Here is a 13,462-nt window from a genome sequence, read left to right on the forward strand (position 1 = left end):
TTTTATGGTATGTGTATTACATCTCAATAAAACTGTCAGAACTAAATTAAAAACAGGAAAGCGAAATAAAAGCCTCAAAAGGTTTAATGATAAAACTGGGGGAAAAAAAGCTTCTCAAATAAAGCAAAACAGACATGAGAAAGAACAAAGAAAAATAAAAACAATTGGAGTATCAGTGCAAGATCTCACGTGCCCAACAATAAGAGTTCCAGACAGAGCCATAGAAAAAGACACACAGATAACCAAAGAAATTGTGATATTCAAGAAGAAATCTCAGAATTGAAACCAGAAGTTTCCAAACTAAAAAGTCCCAGCACACAAACAGAAACCACGGAACATCGGCACCAAATTTCAGAGCATCAGAGACAAGCAAAGATCCTACAGGAACCCCAAGAGAAAAATAAAACCGAGCAACTCATATACAAAGAAAGTGGCATCAGAATGGCTTCAGCTTTCAACAATAACCTAGAGACCTAGAAAGCAAGTCTTCAAAATCTTCAAGCAAAGTAATTTCCAAGGTAAAATTCTGTACAAGGCACCAATCAACTGAGATGGTAAAACAGCCATTTTATCTCCAGAATTTCTATGAATTTACTTCCCAGACAGCCTTAATAGGGAAATCCTGGAGAATATGAACATGTTTCACCAGAACCCTGGAGTAAACCCAGACAAACGATATGGCACACAAGACAGAGGAAATGGGAATCCAGGAAGGCAGCTGTGCCCAGAACAGAGCAGGTTCAAAGGCTGAGGAGGAGGGAATTTCTTTTCCCTTAAGAAGAAACTGACAGAAATATCTGGTAGAATGAAAGCATTAAGATGACATTTCTGGGACACCTGGGTGGCTCAGCAGTTTGGTGCCTGCCTTTGGCCCAAGACGTGATCCTGGAGTCCCGGAATAGAGTCCCGCATCGGGCTCCCTGCATGGAGCCTGCTTCTCCCTCTGCCTGTGTCTCTGCCTCTCTCTCTGTGTCTCATGAATAAAATATTTAAAAAAAAAAAAAAAAAAAAAGAGAGAGAGAGAGAGAGAAAGAGACAGAGATGACATTTCTGATAGAGAACTCCAAGTAAATGTAGTTGGTGTTCACCATGCATTTAAAATTATTTTTTAAATATAAGTGATTCTTCCCTTTTTTCCCCATCCTCTTTCCAGTTCTTTGCTAGCAGGCCTCATCTCCACCTTGCTTTCAGATGTCATTCTGTAACATAAAGTACTACAAAGAGACATTCCAGAAACCTGACTCTAGAGTCACACACAGCTGGATTCAAATTCTTGTCCCACCTTTCTGGCTGAGTGAAACTTGGGCATATGTTTAGCCTCCCCTTGCCTCAAGATCCTTTCCAATTCCACAGATAAAGAGACTGAAGCGCTGGGAGGGGCACAGCTGGTCAGCTATCAGGAACAAATAAGATGAGCCACAGGAAGGGTTTGACCCAGTCCCTGGCATATGGTAAATAGTCCTTAATCTTTTCAAGATGAGCAAGTTGAATTACAGATATCATCATTCAACAGTGGAAAGAAGAAAACACATAAGGAAAAGTAAGTATAATTTATCCAGAGTATAGCTCTGATTAGCATATAAAGTCAGGACAATGTCCACTTTGAGGAATGACTTAATGCAAATCCTATGTAGGCCGAGAAGACTGGGGGGGGCCATTAAGGGAGGCTCCAGAGGGCTCAGGGTACAATGCAGGACAGCTCAGTTCACCTTCCAAAGTCGGAAATTGAACAATATGCCCTACATTGAAAAGCAAGAAGCAGCAACAGAAGTCTATTATTTAATGACATCAGAGTTCATTACAAAACACAGAGTGCAAACCATTAAAAGTGGGAAGGGAGAAGTGGGGCTGGGGGCCAAGGGCTGGCTCACCACGTCCCGTACATCTAGCTACCTCTCTAAACTGTATTCATGTATGTCTGAGAAAGAATTCAAGACCACAAAACATAGCATTACGCAGGAAAAGCCAAGAGACTAAGTTCAGACGACGTCTTGGCTTCCTACAGCATTCAAGGCCCTGACTTCTTTCTCAGAGCTCAATTTCGGGCAAATACCACAGCATCCTAATAACCTGGCCTCTTGGTTTTCTCCAATCTGGTCTGAACGTTGCTTGCGGTGGTTGCAACCATCTTGAACGTACCTCGGAAGCATGAGCATGCAGCAGGCTGGGACTCAGGGACCAATGTGCGTCTCTGGGTACACACTGTGCCCCAGTGCTGTCCAGCCTCCAGGAGGAAGCAAGGTGCAGGACGCACCTGTCCAGGAGAGCTCCCAAGGACCTGCTTCCCCTGACTTCTCTCCCAGCGGTCACGCTCATCTGGAATGCCCACTGCTACCGCTACTGCCACGCTCAAGCCTCTTCCCAGCCCTCCCCACTCAACACCATCTCGCTTTTTCTCTGGCTCCTGGCATAGTCCCTCAACCTGTACTTTGTACTTGTTCATTTGTTCACTAATATATTCCCAGAGTAGTATGGTCTGCTACTTGTACATTTTACTCCCTGTTTGCTCCTTCTCCAAAGCACACCATTTTCATGTCATCCACACAACGTCCTCCGAATGTCCCTGCCAACATTTAGCACTTGAGGAAAATAAAAGAAATCCAATCTGTGCTTATCTCCCCTCCCTTCTCCAAGAGGTGGAATCAACACAGGGGCTGAGCACACAGGGCAGAGGGGCAAGCCAGTGCTCCGGGGTGGAGGTGAGGAGAGGGGATGACAGCGCATCTGGGGAAACAGGAATACTAAGGAGTCAGGACACCATGTAGAATCACAGCAGATAAGTACAGGGCACAATGGGATAAGTACACTGCCCAAGTCAACCTCAACACTAACACTATGGGCTGGAGGATTGTTTGTGGTGGCTGTCCTAGGCACTGTGCAAATGTTTGGCAGTGTCTCTGGCCTCTACTCCTGAGGTGGCCAGAGCACTCCCTCAACCCTCAAGGTGCCCATACAGGTCTGAGATGCTGTCTCTGGAAAGGCCTGCTAGCAGAGTAGGCCCCTGGTGATGTCTGGGCACTTGCATTTCTGGAGGGTTCCCATCATTCTTTTAATGCCAAGAATGACTCCTTATGCTTAACTGCACAATGTGGTTTATGCTCAAACTTGCTTTCCTTCTGAGCATCTGGAGTTTGGTTATGTGCTAGGTAGGCATATGCATGAGACCAGTGCCCAGTAGACACTGTACCATGTCACAGCAGTTGCTGGAGAACTTCAGTGAGTCCAGTCACCCTCACTGGGTTTCCTCAGGGCACCACCACGTGGCCTTTGCTCCTGGCAGATTTTGCAGGTGTGCTCTTGCTGTAATAAGCCACCTGGAGTAGGATGACACTGAGGCTGGGGTGGGTTTTGGGACCCTTGATACAGTGTGATCCCCAGAGTGTTTCCAGACCTTGCCAATGAGAACCCAAAGCTGTGCTCTTTAAGCTTTCAGGCACGTGAAAGGCAAAGAGAGACTCCATTGGAGGAGGCTAGAAGTACTGACAGTGCTCTACAACACACTTCGTCAACCGGACCAGGAACCAGCAAAGCAAGCGGGATTCCTGAGCCTCTAAGCAAAATCTGAAGGGCCCAAGGATGGGAGGGACTGGCTGCACCAATGCTAACTAAGGTCCAGGCTGGAGGGCTGCGGGCTCATATTCTGTCAGATAATGGGTCAGATTTCGGGGAAACACGCCCTGCAGTGTTGCAGGGCACAGAAAGTGTGTGGGTACCAATGACCACGCAAACGAGGAAACATCTGAACACCCGGTGAATGGGCTAAAGAGAATACCAGAGTTCTTGGTACTATTCCGGTGACTTTCTTTTAAGTCCTAAGTTCTTTCAAAAGAAATTATCTTTAAAGATCATACTAATCCCATTAATTGCTCTGCTGGGGATGATCTGGCTCACTGTTCAGCCTGAATCCTCTTTGATATGCCACATTTCCTCCTCCTACTTTTTATTCAGTGCTCTTATGTAAAGTCTACACTGATTTGCATAAGAGCTGTGTCTCCTGAGCAGTAGCAAGGACCCCCATGTGATGTCTTCTGGCACAGAGTGGACTGGAACAAGGCAGGAAGGCAGGAATGCTCCCCCTGCTCCAACGCCACTCAGGGCACTTCCCCACCAAACAAGCTGAGTGGCTCTGCCTCCTGGGAAGGCAGGCGGCCCCAGTCTTGCACCTCGTCTTCGTGCCTGCCCTGACCTCTCTTCGTGCTTCATCCATCACAAACCACCTTTTCCCACACTGATCTCCGCACACGGTGCCCGCCGGTCCACTACACACTCCCCCCATCTCTTCCCTCTTACTCGACTAAGAATCATCTTTCAGACCTCAACTCATTCCCTGCTCCTCGTAGATGCTCTCCGCATACCCTGTACACCCCCCAGCACAGTACTCACTGACAGGCTTCTCCTGTGGTAGCTTCCTCACTATCTGGAACCCCAACTAGAACAAGTGCACCAAGTCTTTCCTGACTATACTCCAAAACAAGCCATGGCATCCTAGACCCGGTGATGCTCAGAAAATGTCTGCTCACTGAACGGATTACAACTTTGTGAGCCTTCTTTTGATAGAATAATTTACAAGTCAGTTCATCAAGGAAAAATCACAGTTCAGGGTCCAAATGATGAAGTTCCGACCCCTGGCAAGTAGCAGGGGGGAGGCCTACACGAGTTGAGTAGCAGGCTCAAGTCTGCACCGAGGACGGCCAAACACCACGTACCCTGAATCTACTCTAGTGGCACAATCTACTCTAGGGGTCAAGGGTATAACCACGTGCTCTCAACTCTCACCAGGATGCCCAAAGGTTAAACTGTTGTGCTCTGCAGTGAAGCAAACTCATGAAGAAAAGGCCTCTCCTCCACCAGAATGGAGCGACTCATGCCAGCAGACTTAAAACAATCCAGGGCAAGCAGCATGCAAGTGCACTCCGCCACCGCAGAAGGACCCACGCTGCTCTGCTGTGACTACTCAAGTCCAGCAGCCGCAGGGACCCTGGGCTGGAGCTCAGGGACCAACCATCGCCACCATGTGGGCAGCTAACAACAGGTGAGCTGCGGGACGACAAAACAAAGGGTGCCTAGCATGAAGTTAATTCACATGCTTCCAAATGGAGTGACCATCATCACAGCAACACTGTAACAAAGAGGGCAGGGAAAAGGTTTCCAGCACAAGGAAAGGACGGCTCCGCTCGGGACAGAGCCAGCTTCCCGCTGTGGTTCAGAACCAGGCCCAGTGCAGCCCCAACAACTGGGAGATGCCTGCGGCGAGCCTGCCCATTTCCAGCCAAACGCCAAGTGCCTGACAAAACCACCCAGCGGCCCACTGTCTCTGTGCAGGACACCCCCTAGTCTCCCCGGCACCAGTGTCCCTCCAGGAGGGAACCTGGTAGCCTCTTCTAGGGGAGGGACGTACCCCGAATGACAGATCTCCACTTGCTCCCTGTTCTTGATCTTTCCCGCCCTCACTTCCTGGGGTTCTTGTTTATGTTTCCCTTTCTCACCCACCATTCCATGCCCGCCTTCCGTCAGCAGCCAGCAGCTTTTCCCTCACCGACTGCTAGTGCCAGCACCTAATCTCAGGACATGTCACAAAGCTTCTCAAAATCTCTTCAAGTGACAGATCGTGCTCCCTCATTCTCCTATCACCATCTTCCCCCTTCAAAACAAACTTCTTACAAGGAACCCCGCTCCGACCTACCCTGGCCTGCTCTGTCTTCTCAGCAGGATATCAGGCGCTCTGGAAGCCTCCTGCTCCACAATGTGAAAACAGCTCCCAAGTCCCAGTTCTGACCTCATTCTAGAACTTCAATCCCACATTTCCAACACCTCTTCTGTCTTGGTTTCTATTTCTCTTTCCTCTACCAGTTCTCAGACACTCTGGTTTTAATCTCTGGATCTTTTCTTCCCCTGACCTGAAATCCGCTTTGTAGCTTCTCATATCTGGACCCTTTTGCTTTTTTATTCCCATTCCCAGGAAGCTTTTGTTTCACCCAGACTTTTGTTATCACTAGCGTGCATTAATAAAATAAGGTTCCAGAGCTAGATGCACTCCTCTCATCCAACCTGTACATCGCCACCTGCTATTTTTACCAAAAACACCACTGGTAATTGTGCAAAACCTTTCTCTACTCCTTCTGACAAAAGTATAAAACTTGAAGGGGGTTACTATTCAAGATCTTCAATAATGTGCCACAAACCTGTTTTTCCAGCATTCCTTTGCAAAATTAAAGACTTGTTCAAGACTCTACAGCTAAGTAATCATTCTCTTCCCCTAAAAAACGTTCCAGGCAAAAGCCCCAATGCAGTGGAGTATCCTGACCTAGGGAAGAGGTCTGCGAAGGCAGGCCCTGCTTTTGTAAATCCAGTTTCCCTGGAGCCCAGCCAGGCCCATTCCTCTACTGCTGCCTGCGCTGCTCGTGCCCTACAAGGGTAGAGGAATACCTGTGAATAGACCACAAGCCCCCATCCTAATGATCTTGCCCCTCGTGGAACAAACCTGCATACGCCTGGCGGAATGATCTAACAGGATTCCTCCCACTGCTATTCTGAGAACCAATAGCAAGACTGCAGCAACGGTGGAAGAGAGGGGGAGTTCTCTGGAGGCTGAAGCATGAATCCCTGGGCCAGAGATCACACAGGTTCACACAAGACTGGAAGCAGCGGGCAAGAGTGAGGAGGGATGGATAGGGAAGGTGAAGTCAAGGGAATCAGCGGACAGATGGACGCAGGATGTGAGAGAAAGACAGGCACCAAGGATGACACCTAGTTTCTGGCCTAAACCACCAGAGATGCAGTGGCTACTTTTAGCTGAGATGAGGACTACCACGGGTAGGCCAGGTTTTTGGAGAATGACCAGATTCCCAACTGAAAAGCATAATTCACGCCAGTTATTCTTCACAAAAGCCTCTGACAGCTCACCCTCCTTTGCAGAGTAAAAGCCAAATCCTTTGCAGTGGTCTCTAAGAGCCCACACCTCAGACCCTTCTCCTTCTGATTTCTTCAGACGTCCTGACTGCTAGAAATTGTTTTTGTGCTCCCTCCCCAAATTTGTATATTTAAACCTAATCCCATGTGGGCGGCCAACAACAAAAGTGTGACACCTTTGGGAGGGGATTAGGTCATGAGGGCAGAGCCCTCATGAATGGGATTTGGGCTCTTTACAAAAGCCCGCTTTCCCCCTTCCACCAGGGGAGGGCAGGGCCAGACAGTCACAAACTAGGAACCCGGCCCTCCTGAGATGCCAGATCTGCCCGTGCTTGGATCTAGGACCTCCCAGTCAACAGAACTAGGAGGAATAAGTTCCTAGGACTCATAAGCCACCCAGTCTATGACATTTTGTTACAGCAGCCCAGAAGAGACTAAGACATCTACACTGGCCACCGTGCTTTGCCCAAGCACACCCAGCACGCCCAGCACGCCCATGTCAGGCTCCACACCTACTGTATGCGATGCTCTGCTCCCAAGGTATCTCCAGAGCTTATTCTCTCACCCCTTTTGCTCAAATATAACCTTTTCAGAAAGGCCTTCCCAGGACTTCCTACATAGATTCCACCAGCCAGTGGCCCCTTCCTTGCCCATTTGTTCTTGACACCTTATTCGCTCAATTTCTGACATATTTATCATCTTCTCATGTGACTTGTTTGCCTGTCTCTTCCTCCCACCTCCTAAAATGAAGGCTCCAAGAGATCAAGGATGCTTGCCTCTTTTCCTGCTGCTATAATCACACTGCCTCAAACACAGCAGGTGACCTACAAATACTTGTTGGATGAGACTGGCACAAAGAATAATCTTATTACAGATTCAGGAGAACTTCACTCATGTTCCTGGGGTCTTGATGAAAAAGAGTAAAAGCATATTACAGATGCGTATACAGCGCAGCCCGGACAGTTCTACCACCAGTTCCCTTCCATCCAGGGTGCCGGTGCGTGACTCCCTTTCTATGTCCCCCGCTCTCAACACTGAGAACACCTGGGATCAGTTCACAGACAATGCACTTAAACAACAGCCCGCCCAGCTTATTTTGATGGTGTGCATGGCCTACATCCCTTTCTGGTCCCATCTGGGCAGCCACCCTCCCCTCTGCACCCTGCTCACACCAACCCCACACTGTTCTGCTTCTCCTCACCCCATAACGGTCCCACCTGTTAATCCGTCCGTGGAGGGAGGTCCTCCCACACCTCTTGTGCTCAACATTCAGCTCTCCCCACCTCCCGTCCCCCCAGAATATCCCAAAAGCCAAGACCCCCCATTCCAACTCCTCCCCTACTTTCTCTGGAATACTTAAAATCTTCTAAGGTCTTATTTGCACACGTGTCTGACTTTCAGGAGCAGGCCATCCACTCTGTTCACCCCTGTGACCCTGCTGCCGGGACCCCTGGGCAGAAAGGGCGATCGATAATTTAACGCACTCCTGCAGGCAGGGCTGCGTCCCTCTTTGCCGTCAAAGGCACCGACCCTGGAGGTTAAGAGACTCCCGACGGCAACGAGACCCTGGGCCTATTCCCTCTACCTCGGAGGACCTGGAGCCAGACAGCAGCAACGCCTCTTCCGTGCTGCACACAACAGTCCATTCTGCGGTTAGAAACTTGCGGGAACCGCAAGCCTTTCATTGAAGAACGGCCCTCCCGGCCAACCTGCACGTCGCGCCTCCAGGCAAGTATCTCGGGATGAGCCAGGGCAATAAAAAAGGTCGCAGAGAGGGGCAGCTTCCCCGGCATTTGGCCCGTCACCCGTGGACCTCAAAGTCACCCCGGGGAGCCCCGGGGCTGGGTACGTGAAGGAAGGGCCCCCAGCACTCGCTCGCGCGCCCCGCACCACCACTGCATCCTGGCAGAGGATCCCCGGGCTGCGCGCCCGAATAAAGCAAAGGAGGCGTTTCCCCAAGCAGCCGCAGTAAAGGGGAGCGGGAGGGGAGGAGGGGGCTCCCGCCGCGGCGCCGGACCCCCAGCCCCGCGCCCGGCCCGGGGAGGCCCGCACCTGCTGCAGGGAGGCGCAGCCCTGACACCGCGACAGGTCCGCCGCCGTCCCGGGCGCCGCCGAGTGGGTCTCGCCCGGCATCATGGTGCCAACGCCGGGCCCCGTGGGCCCGCGCGCCTCAGGGACCCGCGGCCTCGGCCCTGTCCTCCCTCTGCTGACGCTGCCGGGGCCGCCGCCTGCCAGGCCGCTTCCCGCCGGGTCCGGGCGGGTCCATCCGTGCACAGAGGTCCCCGTGGAGGTGGCGAAAGGCTCTCCCGACCGGAGCCGCCTCGGGCACTGGAGAGAAATGCGACCCGGCGCGGCCCCCGAGCGCGACACCGCCCAGCCAGGACCCCGCCCCGCCCTAGCTCGCCCCGCCCCCCGCCGCGGCCCGGGGCTGCCCGCGGCGCCGCCTGAGCGGAATGGGCAGGGGAGCCGGGCCGGCACGGCCGGAGAGGCGCCCGCACGGGAAAAGCCAGGGAGACCAACGGCCTCGAAGGTGCACCCCTTGCGCTGTCTAGGCGGCGACTCTTCCATTGCCGGCTTGGGTGGGACAGACTTTCCATAGACACCCACAGCCGCCAGCCAGGGGGCGGAGACCTCGGGTGACGTCACTCGGGCGCCCGCCGGCCCGGAAGGACCCGCACCCGGCGGGCAAGTGTGCGGCTTGTGACCGGAGGGAACCGCTCCGCGCCAGTCCGGCGGGTGCCGCGGGCCGTGGGGCCCGGCCACCTCCAAGCCGCCTGCGTGCCTCCGGACGGGGGAGGAAACCAGCCGCCGCGGGGGCGGCTCGGGCGCGACCCCCCGGAGCGCGCGGGGATTCTCCCGTCACCCGCCCCCGCCGTCCTCGGAGGACCGCGCGGTCGCCCGCCCTGCCCCGCGCCGCCGTGTAAGGTCCAGATCCCGGCATCCCGCCCGCCGGCGCACCTGCGGACCTGAGCGGCTCCTTCCGGAGTGTTGGCTGGGCTCGGGCTGCGGAGCGAGGGGTCCGGGGCGGGGGACCCGGGGGGCCCGGTACCGGCGAGGGGAAGGAGCGGCGTGCCTGGGCCGCGCGGGACCCTCGAGGAGGCCCGGTGACCTCCCGTTTCCGGATTCTGATCCCAAACACGTAGGTTCCAGGGGAACTGCCCTGTGATTCAAGGTTCCCCAAGTAACTGGAGGTTTTTTCCAGATTAGTAGTTGGTCCCCGCCCGCCCCCAGCGCGGCTGGAGCCCTCCTCTGCCCTCCCGGCCTCCTGGCCTGGTGGCCGCCGCCTGCGCCCGGGTCGGACGGCCTCCTCCCAGCTCCATCCGCTGTCACCCGCCGGCCACCCAGGGCCCGCGTTTTACCTCCACCACCCTACGTGACACCCGCCTTTTCCGCACTGATTTTTTGTGACACCCACATTTTGACTTGGACCACAGTGATTTTCACGTCCTCTTAGACCTCCCCGTTTTCCTTTTAAACCTTGTGAAGGGCCGTGCACAGTAGGTGCTCAGTGAATGTCCGAGTCCACCAAATTTGCTGCAAGTAATCGAAGGTCAAAAAGAATCCGCGCCCGCGTCCGAGGACGAAAGTGCATTTGTTTCTACCACGACCTTCCTCAAGCCGGTGCTTCCGACATCGAGCGAAAGAAGCAAAAAATCTATGTGTAGCGCAGGGCAAGCAAACGCTGTAAAGAGCCGCGTGGTGATGATTTTAGGATTCGGGGGCCCTACAGATCTCTGCGCATATTTGTCGATAGTTTTGGTTTGTAAAGAACCACTTTTAAGAACAAAACATACTCCCCCCCCCCCCCCCCGCCACCGGCTCGGTCCGTGGAGCGCGTGTGACACTTGATCTGGAGGTCCTGAGTTCAAGCCCCAGGTTGGATGTAGAGGTTACTTGAAAAGTCTTTAAAAAAAAAAAACCGTAAAACTCACTCTTAGGTTGCAGACTGTACAAAGACACACGTCATAGGTATAATGGGAGTTGAGGTGGGCCACTGATCAAGGAGCGCTGAAAACTACGTTTCCCCCTTTCCCACGTGGGGAGCCACAGCTGTTCCTCATTGTGATGGAAACAAGCAGGTGTCTATACTGCAGACAGTGGTGAACGGTCCATTTGGAACCACACACCCGGCTTTAAATTCTCCAGCAAGTGACCAATTTGAGCTGCTGTTGTCTTACAGAGGATTAGCTGCCGTTCAAGTGAAAAGTGACCAGGACGGGGCCAGGTGCAAGGCACCTCCTAGGCAGAGAGTTAGTTAAGTAACAGGTGATTGATGGCATCATCCATCTTGGAAAACAAATGTATCCTTAGCCTACTCACAAAAGTAGTTTGTGGTGTTTTGGTTTGGAGTTTTCAGTTTTTTTCAAAAAAATCATTTTTCTCATCACACTTCCAAGAAAAACGTTGCATTTTTCTGCCTGTGTCCTCACACCTGGAGGGAAGTCTAGATTCCGGCTTCTGATGTGGGGACTCCCTGTGGAGTCCAGTCCACAGTTCAGAGGATCGGACCCTAAAAGTCTCAGGTTTTGCTTCAGGACCTCCCAGGTGCTCTCTCAGTAACTTCTCCAAACTAAAGCTTTAGGATGTCACATAACTAAGACGTGACATAAACTGATGATTTAATTTATTAATACGTGCTTCCACTGAAACAGTTAATAGATCTGGTCCAGAGGCCAAGGAGATTACTATCATACATACTCAGAATGGAAAACGATTTGTTGCCTAGAAGTTCCTGTGTTTTGCTTCATGAAGCGCCTTCCTCTCATTTGATGCACTTTCCATAATAAGAATAAACTACGTTGCATTATTTATCTTAAAACTCCTCTATACATTCTATGGAGTCCGAATTTGATGAAGCCCTGTGCATTTCCAGACCTGCGATGTAATGCTAACAAATGGCCACAGGATGCCAGTCTTTCCCTGTGTGTTGGACACAAATGGACTTTAGGGAGGATGGAGCTCACTCGGAAAGCAGAAGAATCCATTTCCTACAAGCATCATCTGCAATAGAGCACAAAACCGGTGTGACTGTTAAGGATGAAGCACAATTTTAAAGGACTCTCACAGTTGTGCGGCCCTCTTCGGGAGCACACGTTCACTTCCCTTGTGGGGTATTTTGTGATCACCAAGCAGCTGTAACAGCTTGTCACCTGAAATGCTTCCTGTGGCTTCTGGGATCTGGAGAAGGGAGGTAGCAGTCTCGGAGAGGAGAGGTGAGGGAGACAGGATTCTGTTAGGGAGCGTTGGTGTGCACGGTGCAGCCCCCACCCCTCCTAAAGAAGAGGGCAGGAGAGGGAGGAGGGAGAAGAAGTGTGGGGTGAGCGGCTCCAAGCTAGACATGTGGCCTGGCGTGACTCAGTGGGAACCCGGGAAGGCCAGTGGTGGGAGATGCCCGAGGCCGTGGGGAGTGGGGTGGGGCACACCAGAAGAAAGCCACATGTCGGCTTTGGACAAAAGTGAGGGTATTCTGTGCACTAGATCCTGCAGGCGTCCAGGTGGAAGCTGTCCGGGCCCCAAGAGGATGGCCAGGAGGCACGTAAGATGCCTAGCAGGTGTTCAAGATGCCCAGGACCGAGGCAGAGTGGAAGCAGACAGCCGGAAGTAAAACGTGGCTCCCACACACCCCCCTCAGGAGAAGCGCAGCTGGAGAGGGGCTGCCTTCCCCCCATCCTGGGGTCCGCTGCTCAGGGAAGTGTTTCAGTTTCTCTGAGGGATTCGAGACCTCCCTGGCACCCCTGCAACTAGCTTGCAACTACATTCTGGTTGAGCGTCCACAGCAGCGGCCTGGCTCCTAAGACCTGCCCAGGCTCTCCACCACCTGCCGGTGGGAACAGAGATGCACCCCAGGGCACTGAGCCTGTCCCCCCCCCCTTGCATACCCTGCCCTGTGATACTGGGACTGTGGAGCCACGTGGCCACCTTGCCCGCTGGGGTCCGGCAGGCCCTGTGGAGAGCAGGGCACTGGTCCGCCTCCGCTTCCCCTCTCCTCCCGTTGAATTCCGGGTCCTGTCCGGGTCTCTCATCCTTGCTGTGCCCCAGGCCACATCTGATTTTATCCCCAGTTTCTCTGACATTTGCAGAACCAGACTGACACGGGACCCCGCGTCCGAGCGCAGAGACCCAGGCCAACCCAGCAGTCCCCCTCCTCGGATGCCTGAGTTGGAGCTCGGGTGGCACATCCTCCGAGTGTCCACGGTTTGCTCACCCCATCCTCTTCCCTTGTTACTTGCAGGCTGAGGGGCGATAGGAGCTTCTCGCGGGATGGGAGGTCCCCGCAGGGCTGCAAGCAGGGACTCCCCTCAGTCGCCCGGCTGTGCAGCTCGTCCTCTGACCTGAGCAGTTCGTGAACCCGAGTCACAGCAGAACCAACCACAAGCTGTCTCCTCATGGCCTCTCCTCCCAGCCCAGCCCTGGAGCCTTTTCGGGGGGAGGGGGTGCTGGAGATGCTGGAGGCCAGAGCCCACTATGCCTCTGTCTCCCCGACCCCTCCCACTGGCATCTGAGAGGAGCTAAGCGACCGTAACTTGTGCTGCATTTTGTGTTGCTGGGAAGC

The 13,462-nt window shown here is 53.1% G+C and overlaps 1 protein-coding gene across 1 annotated transcript in view; it reads right to left on the reverse strand.

The window, feature by feature from the left end:
* Positions 1-9,270, reverse strand: part of ICE1 (interactor of little elongation complex ELL subunit 1) — a 58,628-nt gene extending 49,358 nt beyond the window's left edge. The window contains exon 1 of the mRNA XM_055308210.1: positions 8,962-9,270. Within this exon, the coding sequence (XP_055164185.1) occupies positions 8,962-9,045 (84 nt within the window). The 5' untranslated portion in view covers positions 9,046-9,270. The remainder of the gene's footprint in view (positions 1-8,961) is intronic.
* Positions 9,271-13,462: the final 4,192 nt, after the last annotated feature.

This window comes from Nyctereutes procyonoides, unplaced genomic scaffold (assembly GCF_905146905.1).
Source record: "Nyctereutes procyonoides isolate TBG_1078 unplaced genomic scaffold, NYPRO_anot_genome, whole genome shotgun sequence".
In the NCBI taxonomy this organism is placed as follows: Eukaryota; Metazoa; Chordata; class Mammalia; order Carnivora; family Canidae; genus Nyctereutes; species Nyctereutes procyonoides.